At 38.8% G+C, this 12964-nt stretch overlaps 1 protein-coding gene across 1 annotated transcript; it reads left to right on the top strand.

Annotated features, from left to right (window-relative positions):
- Positions 1-55: 55 nt before the first annotated feature.
- On the top strand, positions 56-12638 carry LOC146317249 (immunoglobulin lambda-1 light chain-like). Its single transcript, XM_084733041.1, has 6 exons — positions 56-324; positions 417-734; positions 6900-6947; positions 10811-11113; positions 11246-11320; positions 12069-12638. The coding sequence occupies exons 1-6, from the start codon at positions 282-284 to the stop codon at positions 12215-12217; spliced, it is 936 nt and encodes a 311-aa protein (XP_084589167.1). The 5' UTR covers positions 56-281; the 3' UTR covers positions 12218-12638.
- The last annotated feature ends 326 nt before the right edge of the window (positions 12639-12964 follow it).

The raw sequence follows: 12964 nt of genomic DNA, 5'->3' as shown, positions 1-12964 counted from the left end.
ACCTCAATGTGTTTGTGCTAACATGAATGTTTTTTTCTATTTCTGCATCATGGTGACCCAGATTTTTCATCTGCTGTCAGATTCAAATCAACACCAACAAACTTCAGCAGCAGCAGCAGCAGCAGCCTTATCTGTGGGCCGCAGGGGCTGATGGGAGGTCTGAGGACCTGTTAGAAAGCACGTGTCCCTCGTCTGATCTCACAGCTCGTCCTTGTTTGGCCTCAGCTGCATCAGAGCGCCACTTCTCCCCAGGTTCACCAGAGGAAACACCACTGCACAAAATGCTTTTCCTCCCAGCTGCTGCTCTGTGCTGTCTGTGTTCAGGTGAGTGTTTCCAGCCAATCAGGAGCCAACAAAGTCAACCTTTAACAAACACTGTCACACTAACCTTCATCTACCTGTCTGTTTCTCTACAGCACTGGTTGCCATGGCAGAACAGCTGATTCAGGAGGATTTAACATTGACCAGGAGAGTTGGTGAAGAAGTCTCCTTCAGCTGTGGAACTGACCAGTGTGACAGCTGGGTATACTGGTACCAGAAGAAAGACACAGAAACATTCAGACTGATTCTGTATATTGATAAGAGAGATGATGAAGTTCGTCATAACAATCATCCTCAGAAAGATGATTTCTCAGTTGTGAATAAAGAGAACGTCTGTGAGTTGCAGATCCAGACAGTTAAACTCGATCATTCAGCCACCTACTACTGTAACTGTTATAAATCAGCTTCCCACAGTGAGAAATGATGCCTGCAGCCTGTACAAAAACCTCCAGATGAACAGATGTCAAACAGTGTTTGTGACAGGAAGAGAGCAGTAAACCACAGCCCAGGTTCACATATTTCACCTCCATCTCAGCCAGAGTCACAAACACACTGAACTGAGGGATTGATTTTCTTTCCTGCTGTCAGGATTGATTTCATATGATATTGATTGATATTTTGATCAGATATTCCAGCAGCTTTATTGTTGTTCCACACAGTGAGGACAAACTAACAACACAGAAGCACAATGAGGAAACAACAACAACTAAATAGAAAGAGAATCCAGATGAAAGGATCAACATAAAGACATTTCACACTTTACGCACGGGGTTATTAACATGAGTACTTTGCACACAGAGACAATCAGGGGCTTGTTAGAAAGACCTTAAGCTGTAGTTTAACCAGCAAAACACAGGAAGTCACTCACTTTAACCACTGACTAGTAATGATGCTGTGAAGACCGGATAGAATTTGGGGGCGCACATGCTCAATGCGCATCACGGGGATTGATACTAGGACAATTACACGAATAAATGTACTCACCAAGAAGCCACCCATCGCGCACAGTGCCAACTTGTAGTCTGTTCCCAACCATGCTGTTACTCAGAATGTATGAATCGTGCGTTGAACCAGGCCACCTCGCCACAATGTTGGTTAATTGCTTTTTGCGCATCACATATGATCTGTACATTGATCGAATGAAAATGTTTCCTGTTGACATATACAAATTCATCATGTGATGGTGCTTTTATAGCAATGTGTGTGCAGTCGATGACGATGATTACATTACTCTCGCTACAAATTGCGCTTTAATGTCGACCTGTTCAGCTGCATTGTATGGGAATTTGATATACCTGGCTGACATGCGGATAATTCCAGCTCACACGGCTGGCATGGCTCGGCTCAGGGTCGACTGGCACAGTCCCGATCGGTCGGCCAGCTCTCTCTGGAATGCCCCGGTTGCTAGGAATCCCAGTGTGGTCAGCACCTGTATGAGCACAGGCAGCACATGGCTCCTCGCTCTGCGCACAGTTCCAGGAGGATTGCCCTCGGGAATCTAAAGCAGCCGATGAGCCAGTTGTCATCATGTGCCAGTAAATCCTCTCTGTCTCTGAACACACGCTCTCTTCAAATTGCACCATTTACAATGTCTTCTAATTCTGCTAAAGTAAACACTCATGTAATTACAGACACGCGGGTGTGTTAATTGTTCATCAGTGGTAATTGTTCACGTGTCTCTGATTTGCACATCACTCAGTCTGAGGACAAATTGTTTCACATTTATTTATTATAGCAGTTTCCCAGCATCACCTCTAAGTGTCGCCACATAGAGCTGTAGAAACGTGCGTACATCAGCCATGAAGTCTTGATACATCTGAACTTTGCTGTGAAAAAGAGCGTATGCCACGTGTTTGTGCGTACGCACCCTTTGTACATGAGTCCCCCTGGTCCCGACTTCTCCACCTGGTCCCGACGTCCCTGCTGCTTCTTCAGCCTGCTCTTCTGGTTCTGGACTCCTCGCCTCGCCAACCTCGCCTCCTGTAAGCCCCTCTCTGTCACTTCTGCCAGGAAGTGAACAGAACTGTTCGGGTCCGAGGGCTCACGTCCTCACCCTCGGTCCCGCCTCCAGGTTTGTCTCAACCCATTCCCCGAGCCTGACACCCAGAGACTGTGTGGGCTCTGAGCCTGAACAACAAACTGTTACCTGTTTTTTTTGTCTGGTCAAGTTCCTCTTTTGTCTGTTTATTAATAAAGGTCATTACCAACTGTCACAGATTTCCAGAGATCTGCATTTGGGTCCTAAACACACCCATCACAGGGGCCATCACAGTACTATCTGGATGATATCCGGTGCACTGGAGCAAATGACAAAAAGCATCTGTGCAACTAAGTTGTCACTCTAACCCCAATGATAACCCCAAGTTGACCCGCATTGTCCATGTCCATGCAGCCATGGACATCGTCATTATACCCTGCTGGTAATAACTCAAATCTGAAGCCCTACCTCAGGAGGAGGTTGGAGTCCAGTCTGGTCTGGGTGTTTGCTTTGGGGGAGGAGAGTGGTCATTCCACTGTCACTTTGCACAAAAGTGTTGCAGCAACTTCACAGAGGACACAGTGGAATAGTCCAGATGAAAGAAATAGTGTAATGCTCTTGGTGGCCAGGCATGGACAAACAGATTGAGGACATGGCTAAAAGTTGTTCATCTTGCCATCAAGTCAGAAACAACCTGCCACTGGCTCCTCTTCACCCTGGGAATACCCACAGCAGCCATGACACAGTGCACACAATGATTTTGCAGGACCATTTGAGGACAGGATGTTCCTTGTAGCTGTAGATTCACACCGTAAATGAAGGTGGTGATCATGAGATCAACCACCAGTGGAAACACAATTGAAAAGCAAGGAGAAATGTTTAGTCACTTTGGATCTCCAGCACACCTAGTGTTTGACAGAGGACCCCAACTTGTCTCACAGAAGATGACTGCATTTCTACAGGCTAACAGAGAGCAACACATGAAGTCAACTCTGCAACCCTGCAAACAGCCTTGCTGATCAGTTTGTTCAGACCCTGACACGAGCCTTTACAACATCACAAGGACAAGGAACACTACATCAGAGACTGCACAACATCCCAAACTTCTGCAGCAGTCCTCGTGCCACCACACCATCTCTTCCAGCCTAATGCTGAATAGAGACCTGTGCAACAGCATTGACCTCTTAAAGACCTCAGCGGTGAAGGACATTGTTCAATGTCAACAGGGGAAATGGATTATGCACAGAGAACAGGCCAAGACAGAGTTTTCACCTCAGGAGAATCTGTGTTAGGAAGGAACTAACATGGCGTCTCTGCCACTGTTGTTGTCCAAACTGGATCTGCGTCCTATTCAGTCAAATTGTGGACAGTGGCTGGAGAAGACATGCAGACCAACTCCTCGACTCTCCTGCTGTGTCTGCAGAGCTGTCTCTGGAAGAGTCTTTAGATGCACACACACCAAAACACCAACCTGTTGGAGTGCAGAACTCCACATCCAAGGTTAACGTTCCAGCTGCAGATCTGCCTACAAAAGGGACAGAGACACGTCCCTGCACATCAGCACCTGTAACAAGTTCACCATTTTAAGGTCACTAACGTTACCTCAGATCACAGATATCCTGGGAGAGAGCAGCTGCCTCCAGCCCACCTGAACTTATAGACTGAACTGCACTGACCCACGTCAGAGAATTACTCATAATATTGTTCAGGATGTTTCAGGGTCTTTTTTCCTTCTGTTCTTTCTTTATACAGAGCTGATTGTAAACATGAGTTTCTGCAGTTATGATTATTACTGCTGTATGTTGTCATGCCTGGGAGATAAAAGGGGAAAACCTACAAATCCCAGAATGCCAGTGCCTCAGGTGTCCAGGTGAGATGTCACATCCTGCCATTTGTTTGGCAGTGTGGTTGGTTTAATAATTGAACGCAGCCGGTCAGGACCCTGAGTGTTTTTTTAAAGACTACAGAACACACACTCCGAGGAAGGAACAGTGTTTTCTCTTTACATTGTACTGATGCTGTCCTTGATGAAACCGCAGCCGTTGGACTCCAGCTGACCTCAAACAACGGACATTCAAATGCACCTCTGTCCACCACAGACATCACCTGAACGCCACCTTCAACGGCTGGGTTTGCCGCTCATCGAAGCCAGGATTGGACCCTTTGTACCACCAAGAGACGACAGCGTCACAGGGAACTTGAACTGGCTCACCACAGCAGTAACCATCAGCACAGCTGCCAGCTCACCTGCCTTTGAAAAAAGAAAGACAGAAAGAGAGAAATGAAATAAAATTGACTCTTAAAGAGGAAGAAAATTTGTAAAAGAGAAGAACAAAGTTTGAGATCATAAGAATAATTATTCCATGTTGATGTCTGATTAATGTCTGGATGTTATTTCATACAGGATGTTAGGCCTGAGGTTCAGAGTAAATTTGGGCCTTCATGTTCCTGCATGTTCCTGCAGGAGGAACACAAAGGTATTATGTGTAATCTGCTGACACTGCTGTTGGAGAATAAAGAGTTTATCTGACTTTGTAATCCAAGTCATTTATGTTCTATAAGTAACAGTAATAATTAAAACATAACATTGTCCAACTGGAAAAATCAACAGACAAACACAAAACAGCCATAAGCAGACAGTCTCCTTTTCTGTGTCTGTAACTCTTTCATAGATTATTGATTATGTGGTTTAGGTTTTCCTTCAGATCGGGATGAAGTGTTTGGAATGCAGACCCCCACATTGGTTGTTTTCCAAACACTTCATCCTGATCTGAAGGAAAACAAGTGGACAGAAATGACAAGAAAAGACGGAGCAGGTGTGGAGCCTAACAAACCAATGAGTATCCAGTCATTGTGTTGTTTCAGGATCCTGTTTCTCTCTGTGATCCATCAGCTTTTCTTCTGACACTCAGTCAGTGTTTGTGAACTGAGACACTAACTGTTGAAGTTTTAAAGGTCAATTCTGTCTCATTCTTTCTTGATATTCTTCAGCTGCTCAACAGTCCACAGTCTCTGTTGTTGTATTTTGTGCTTCATAATGCACCACACATTTTCAATGGGAGACACGTCTGGACTGCAGGTCCAGGTCAGTCTAGTACCTGAACTCTTTTACTACGAAGACACTGTGTTGGAACACGTCCACAATGTGTCTCAGCATCGTCTCTCTGAAATAATCAGGGACGTCTCTGAAAAGACGTCATCTGGATGGCAGCATATGTCTCTCCAAAACCTGTATGTACCTTTCAGCATTAATGTGGCCTTCACAGATGTGACAGTTACCCATGATGCCATGGGCACTAACACACCTCCATACCATCACAGCTGCTGTCTGTTGAAGTCAGTGCTGGGAACAATCTGGATGGTCCTTTTCCTCTTTAGCCCGGAGGACACGACGTCCATGATTAGTGAAAACAGTCTGAAATGTGGACTCGTCAGACCACAGGACACTTTTCCTCTTTGCGTCCGTCCATCTCAGATGAGCTCTGGTCCAGAGACGTCTGCAGTGTTTCTGGATGTTGTTGATATATGTCTTTTTCTTTGCATGGTAGAGTCTGAACTTACATTTGTAGATGCAGAGACAAACTGTGTTTACTGACAACGGTTTTCCAAAGTGTTCCTGAGTCCATGTAGTGTCCTTTATACAATGATGAGGGTTTTTAATGCAGTTTGTAATGCAGTGCTGCCTGAGGGGTCAAAGGTCACAGACATTCAGTGTTGGTTTTCAGTCTTGCTCCTTACATGCAGAGATTTCTCTGGATTCTCTGAATCTTTTCATGATATTATGGATTGTAGATGTGAAATCTAATTGTATGGAAGTAATATTTGCAGTATTTCCAGGTATTTCAGTTGATATTTGCAGTAATGCAGTAAGTGAATGATTTGAAATGTGTAAAAATGTCATTAGTGTTCATTGGTAATGGTTGGGATCAGGTAAGTGTTTGTTGCTTCCTAGTAAGTGCAGCCCTCTAATGTCATGAAGTGATGCTCCTGTGAGGAGGGAGTTTTGGGGTTAACCTCAGATCAGTTAGTCAGGCGAGCAGAGAGTGGAGCCACACGCTTTGTTGACTTCTCCCTCTTTTCCTCTCATCAACGTTTCTCTCTTGGATTTAATGGCATCATTTGATTCTTTTGGACACTTTGGACACTTTTGGAGACTTTTTGTCAAGCATCTTTTTTTGTGCTGAAGTAAAGAGTTGAAGTTTACAGAGTGGTCCTGTGGATGTTTTCCATGTGGATTAGGACGAGGGGAATCATTAGAGCATCAAGCTAAGGCTTCATTCAGTGGAAAGATACACTATTTGTTCATTTGAATTCATTTCCTCTTGGTAATGATGACATGTTGTGAGCTTTTGAAGCAGAAAAGCCTCAGCAGGGACAGGAGTCACAAAAAGTGCAGCGACAGACATTAGCATCCATAGAGCAACACTGCTAGTGTGTCTAAAAAGACAATAAAAGAAGAGACAGTCATGTTGATATGAACATTAGAGAAACACATCATGGAGCTGAAATATGATCCTGCTTCATTATTTGGACTCGTTCACCTCAGCTGACACATTCAGCAGCACACAGGTTTTTGTATCACCACTTTTCACTGTGGGAGGAAACTGGTTCTACATCTTTGGTTCAGGAACTAAACTGTTTGTAACAGGTAAGAATAAAGCTTCATTTTCCTTCAGTTGTTTTCTTGAACAAGTTGAAAATGTGTTTTTAATGAGTTTCTGCTGCTTCAGTCTTTACATGTTAGTTTTTTCATCATTAGTAGAGAATTCTTGCAGCCGTGCAGCTTGTTACATCAAAAAGCTTCATAATTCCTGAAAAGATGTTTAAATCTCACTGAACAACTGAAGTTATTCTTTATTTCTGCATCACATCAAACTGATTTATATAGAAAAAGTCTGATATTGTCAAAGTTACAAATATACAGTATTTGATCATGTCAGTAATTCAGCACCATCTCTGGTTTTTATCAAACAAAATAATATATGATATTAAACATCAGTTAATATCTGTCAGTGAATGGAGCTGAAATGTCTATAACTTTAATAAATGAATATGTTGTATAGGATAATTCATCATTTTTGAAAAGGTCAAATTTACTTCATGACAATAGTATTATATATGATGGTACGTGTGTCTTTTAGTGGAATATATATTTATACATGAAGACAAAAATATATTGAATATGATAGTAAAATAAATGTATATAATAAATGTAAATGTCTGTACATGATACAGGATGATATATAACACATACACACATATATTTATTGATTTAACTTCATACACTGAATATAAAAGATATATTACACTGAACATAACTGCAAATATATGACAGTAAACATGTTGCTGAAAGTATGTCAATACAATAATATAATATAATATAATATAATATAATATAATATAATATAATATAATACAGGGTGTCCATAAAGTCTCTTTACAATTTAACAAATTAATTACAAAAGCAAATGAACAGACAAATGTGTGGAAATTATTACAAAATTAAAGGTAGATGCTGAAGTTTTTTGTCTCATTTAATCCTCCTCTATATGGACACCATTAGTTGCATGAAGCTCATCAAGACGATACTCGATTTCTTGCCGTGTTCTTGGTCGTCCACTCCTCCCTTTATCCAACACTGTCCCTGTCTCCATAAATGTCTTGTTTCATGCACAAATTGACGGACGTGACGGTGGACGTCTTCCACACTTAATCCTGTAGTTTCACTGAGTCTGCGTATCCGATTTTGTTTCAATAAACCACGATACACATTGTGCCTTTTCTTGAGGAGCAGACAATTTTACAGTTTATTTAACAGAAACTATTTCATCAACAGGTACCTGAAATACATAAATGCAATGTGATTAAAAACTTTGATAACCTCTGAGTACATAGAACAAATCTGATTAACATATCTCATCAATTGATTTTGTCATAATTTTTTAAATTGTAAAGAGACTTTGTGGACACCCTGAATAATATAATATAATATAATATAATATAATATAATATAATATGATATAATATAATATAATATAATATAATATAATATAATTTAATATAATATAAATTATTGAACAGTAGTCGAGTGTCAATAGTTAATTTCCTGTACTGCATTATGTATCAGTCTTTATTCATTTTTTAAATACCTAAACATAACATCTGAATTGTGTATAAAAAATTAAATTATTGTGAAAAAAGTTCTGAAACCATTTATGTATTGATTTGTTTCTTTACTGATCACAGGAATGTTTCAGCTGATAAATCAATAATTATGTTATAGATATTGGAATCATTAAAATGGCAGCGATATTTAATGTGACAGTAAACATCCTTTATCATAAAATGAATATTACCATAATACAGAAAAATGATTTTCTATCATTATATCATAATATTCACATTTTAATCATATCACAGTAACTGTGTTAATTGTGTATAAGTTTAAAATTGTTATGATGAATTTTATTTATATTGATAATAATAAAATTATGTTATTAAACTGACAGGACAGATTTTGAGATTATATTTATTATATTATATTATATTATATTATATTATATTATATTATATTATATTATATTTATCCGACATCCAAATATATTATTTTCACAGATGCACTAAATATAAACGGGATATGATGCAACATAAATTCTAATATATGACAGTAAATATATTGTTTATACTGTTTGCATCTTTACATTTTAAAATATCTTATATTATATTAATAAATAGTCGTCTTGTGTCAACAGTGAATTTCTGTCACAGATCAATAATGTTTTGTCTTTATTCACATTTTAAATACCGGAACATCATCAATCATCTTAATAATGGGTCAATATTTAAATTATAGTATAAAAAAACAGTTTTGAAATTACTGATGAACTGATTTGTTTATTTATTGATTATATATTGGTAAATTAATCATATTTTATATATTTTGTTATCAATAAAATGGCAGCGAGATTTAATGTAAAGGTAAACATCCTTTATTATAATATTTTATAATATATCCTTTAATACCAAACATCAGGATTATATTATATTATATTATATTATATTATATTATATTATATTATATTATATTATATTTAGAGTTGCACAGTTATTAAATTAATCAAAAACTATTCTGAAAATCAATTTATTGTTTCACATAGTTTTTTTTTTTTTTTTTAACTTAAATCTCTGTGATTTCAGCTTCTTAATGTGAATATTTTCTTGTTTCTTGACTCCTTTATGACAGTAAACTAAATATCTTCGGGTTGTTGGAGAAACATTTTAGGATGTTTGATTAATCAATAATGAATATAATAATTAATGGCATAGAAGTTAATATACAACTATTTTAAATTTGCAATTCATTGACATTAATCACAGCCTGATACTGTGATTAACAGCAATAATTATATTTTATAATATTGTATTTTTAAAGTATCTGAACATATCACTGTAACTGTGTTACTTGTGTATGAAGTTAAAATGATTATGACATTATGAAAATTATTGATGTATTTATTTATTCTTTAATGATGACAGTAAAATATATTGTGGTAAATAAATAATATGTTCTGGATATTACAATAATTAAAATGACAGTGGTATTTAATGTGAAGGTAAATATGTCCTCTATTGTAAATCTGTATATTAATATAATACAGATAAATGATCTCAAATTGTTATGAGAAATTTTATTTATAGTGATAATAATAAAGTTATGTTTTTAAACTGGCAGGATAGATTTTGAGGTTCTATTCTATTCTATTATTTAAAAGGAAATTTTCACTCAAAGATTATTAGTCATGTATGTATTTTTTAGTTTCTTTCTTCTGTCTCTTCACACGTTCAACATACTAAAACATTTTAATTCGTTATTTTAATTGTGTAAAAAAGTTGGACTTCTTATGAAAAAAGTTATGAAATTATTGATGGATTATTTTGGATTTTAAGGGACTTGATTTTTGTATCTGACAGTAAATATATGTTGATGTATTGCAGCCGCTGAAATATTTGTGTTTTATTTTAATATTATACAAAATACTTTAACACTAACACAGAAAAAACATTTTCTATTTTATTACAGCAAATTTCATTATTATATTATATTATATTATATTATATTATATTATATTATATTATATTATATTATATTGTTTAATAAGATAAGATAAGCTGGCTGTAGTAAAACTTGTTCTGGACTCATCCTGCAGATTCACAGAAGATTAAATCAAAGTGAATTATACTTAATGGACGTTGTACATTGAAAGAAAGAACAGTCAAATGTCTACTTGTCTTTATTTTCCATCTATCATGTGGTGCCATGAGGTGCTGAGTGTGTTTGATGTGAAGGTGAATCCAGTATATGTAGTGAACTTTGTGCTGTATTGATGAGTAGTTTAGTGATCAGAGTCCATGTAGTTTCCAGGATCAGACTGAATGCAGTGCAGTGCTGTAAGCTGCTGTTGACTGTGTGAATGTGTGTCTGTGCTGCTTGTTGCTGCTGTCAAACTTCAGATGAGCAGGTAATGAAGCCCGTGGTGAGCGTGTACCCAGCAGCATCCAGAGCCCACCTGGAGGGGAAGAGCTCCCTGCTGTGTCTGGCCTCACACATGTTTCCTCCTCTGGTCCGCTTCTCCTGGAAAAGACGAAAGGAGGACGGTCCTCTGGAGGAGCTGCCCCCTGCTGAGGGAGAGCAGCTGGAGCTCAGAGAGTCGGGACGCAGCGCCGCCATCTTGCTGATAGATAGAGACCCTCTGTACACATACGTCTGCTCCGTCCAGCACGAGGGGGACACAGTGGAGGCCCAAACAGAACAAGGTAATGAAGGCTTGGTGACTGTGTTCAGCAGTGATTCAGCTTCATGTGGAGACGCTGTCAAAGAGAGCAGAGGAGCAGAGGACTGACATTTCTCACTGCGACTCCAAACATTTGTCTCCTTTTGTGTTTCAGTGGTTCCAGCTCCAGCAGCCTCCTGTCCTCCAGAGAGAGAGCCAGCAGACCTGCCAGCTCTGCAGCAAGCTGACTGTAAGATCACCTGCTGCCTCTCTGCATGGACAGATCCAATGTTCTGCTGCAGTTAGAGCTGCATATCAGTCTGTTCACTTTCTGCTCATCATTGAAGGATTGAAACATAAACTCCCTGATTCTGTTAGAGTGTCCAACAGCACAACTAATCCCAATGAGAGAGCTTTCACTTCACAATCTGACAAACTCGACAAGTTTTAGGGCCACTAGGCCACATTTTGGCCTTTGAGGCTGCTAGAAAAACTTTGGGGACTTTATCTTAAAGCTCCACTATAAATATTTCTATCTGAAGAATGAATCTAATGACTGTGTGTAAAGTGAAAGGTGTCTCTGCTGGTTGTGAAGCCACAGAGAATCGTCACCAACTCTGCAGCTCTACGGAGCTTTTTAGCCTCTTTTACAATCCAGTTTTGCTTTTTGATCAAACAGAAAATCAAATCCTGTTTAGGGCCCCTAAAAAGCCGGGCGGGGCCCCGACTTGTTGTATTTAATAAGGGCCTTTGAGCTTTGATTCAAACTGTAGCCGACCCCCGTCTTCATGTAAAGCTGGTTGTCCCGTCTGGAAAAGTCCAAGTTATACTGATGAAAATCTGATGATATTCTGATGAAATTTACACAGAAACAGTGTGGAGAGAAGACTGACCTGTCTGTCTGTCTGTCTGTGTGTCTGTCTGTCTGTCTGTGTGTCTGTGTGTCTGTGTCTGTCTGTCTGTGTGTCTGTCTGTGTGTCTGTGTGTCTGTCTGTCAGTGTCCTTCCAGTCTGAGTGCAGGGTGAAGCTGCTCTGTGTTCTGTACACAGTGCTGATAGTGAAGAGTCTGGTGTTCTGCTGTGGACTCTCTCTGCTGAAGATCCTCAGAAACAAGGGACCGTCCACCAACTGCACACATGCTGACTGACTGTTTTCTGATGGCCTTTTCTCACCATCAGATCTCATCAATTCATCTCATTGATCACTTTGATCAGCAGTCACAAATGTCCATTTTCATGTTTTCTTCTTGCTTGTAAAACGTCTCTTTTTATGCACAGCTTAGATACAGTCATCCTAACAATATAAATACATATATACACATATATATTTGCAGTTACTGAGTGTAAATTCTGTGCTCTAGTCTTATTTTCATCCTCCACTTTATTTGCACTTTGAATTGTGACTGGTATAATCATAGAAAATGAAGCAGAATCATTAGCTGTCTGCTAGATATTTGATTGTTTCTAGTATTTTTCTCTTCTTGTCTTTCTTTTTAATACATTATGCAGAGTGTGGCAGCTTTGTCAAATTCTTTCAGTGGAACATTCTCAATAAAGTGAAAAATCACAGTGTGTGTGTTTTACAAACATCCTTGTTTTGATGGATTTCACTTTGGCTTCAGAGCAAATCATCACAAACACAATCCACTTCATTGGCCGTGTATGTTGACGCCTACAAGTCATGTGACTCTGCTTGTAAGTAGCTCTCAATATACTTTGACACAGCAGCAAGAAGAAATGTACAGGAAGATCTGAATATAAGCATACAGCTAAACAAGGACAACAAAGCTAAAGAAAGAGAAGCAAACACAAACATATAGCTGTTATATACAAGTCAGTAGGTGTGTCTGTGCCAGCAGGTTCAGTGCTGAGCCCCTTTTATAATTGTGTCACTT

The sequence above is a fragment of the Lutjanus erythropterus genome, chromosome 12, assembly GCF_056507025.1.
Source record: "Lutjanus erythropterus isolate fLutEry1 chromosome 12, fLutEry1.hap2, whole genome shotgun sequence".
Taxonomy (NCBI): Eukaryota; Metazoa; Chordata; class Actinopteri; order Lutjaniformes; family Lutjanidae; genus Lutjanus; species Lutjanus erythropterus.
This window is presented reverse-complemented; position numbering and strand designations above follow the sequence as displayed.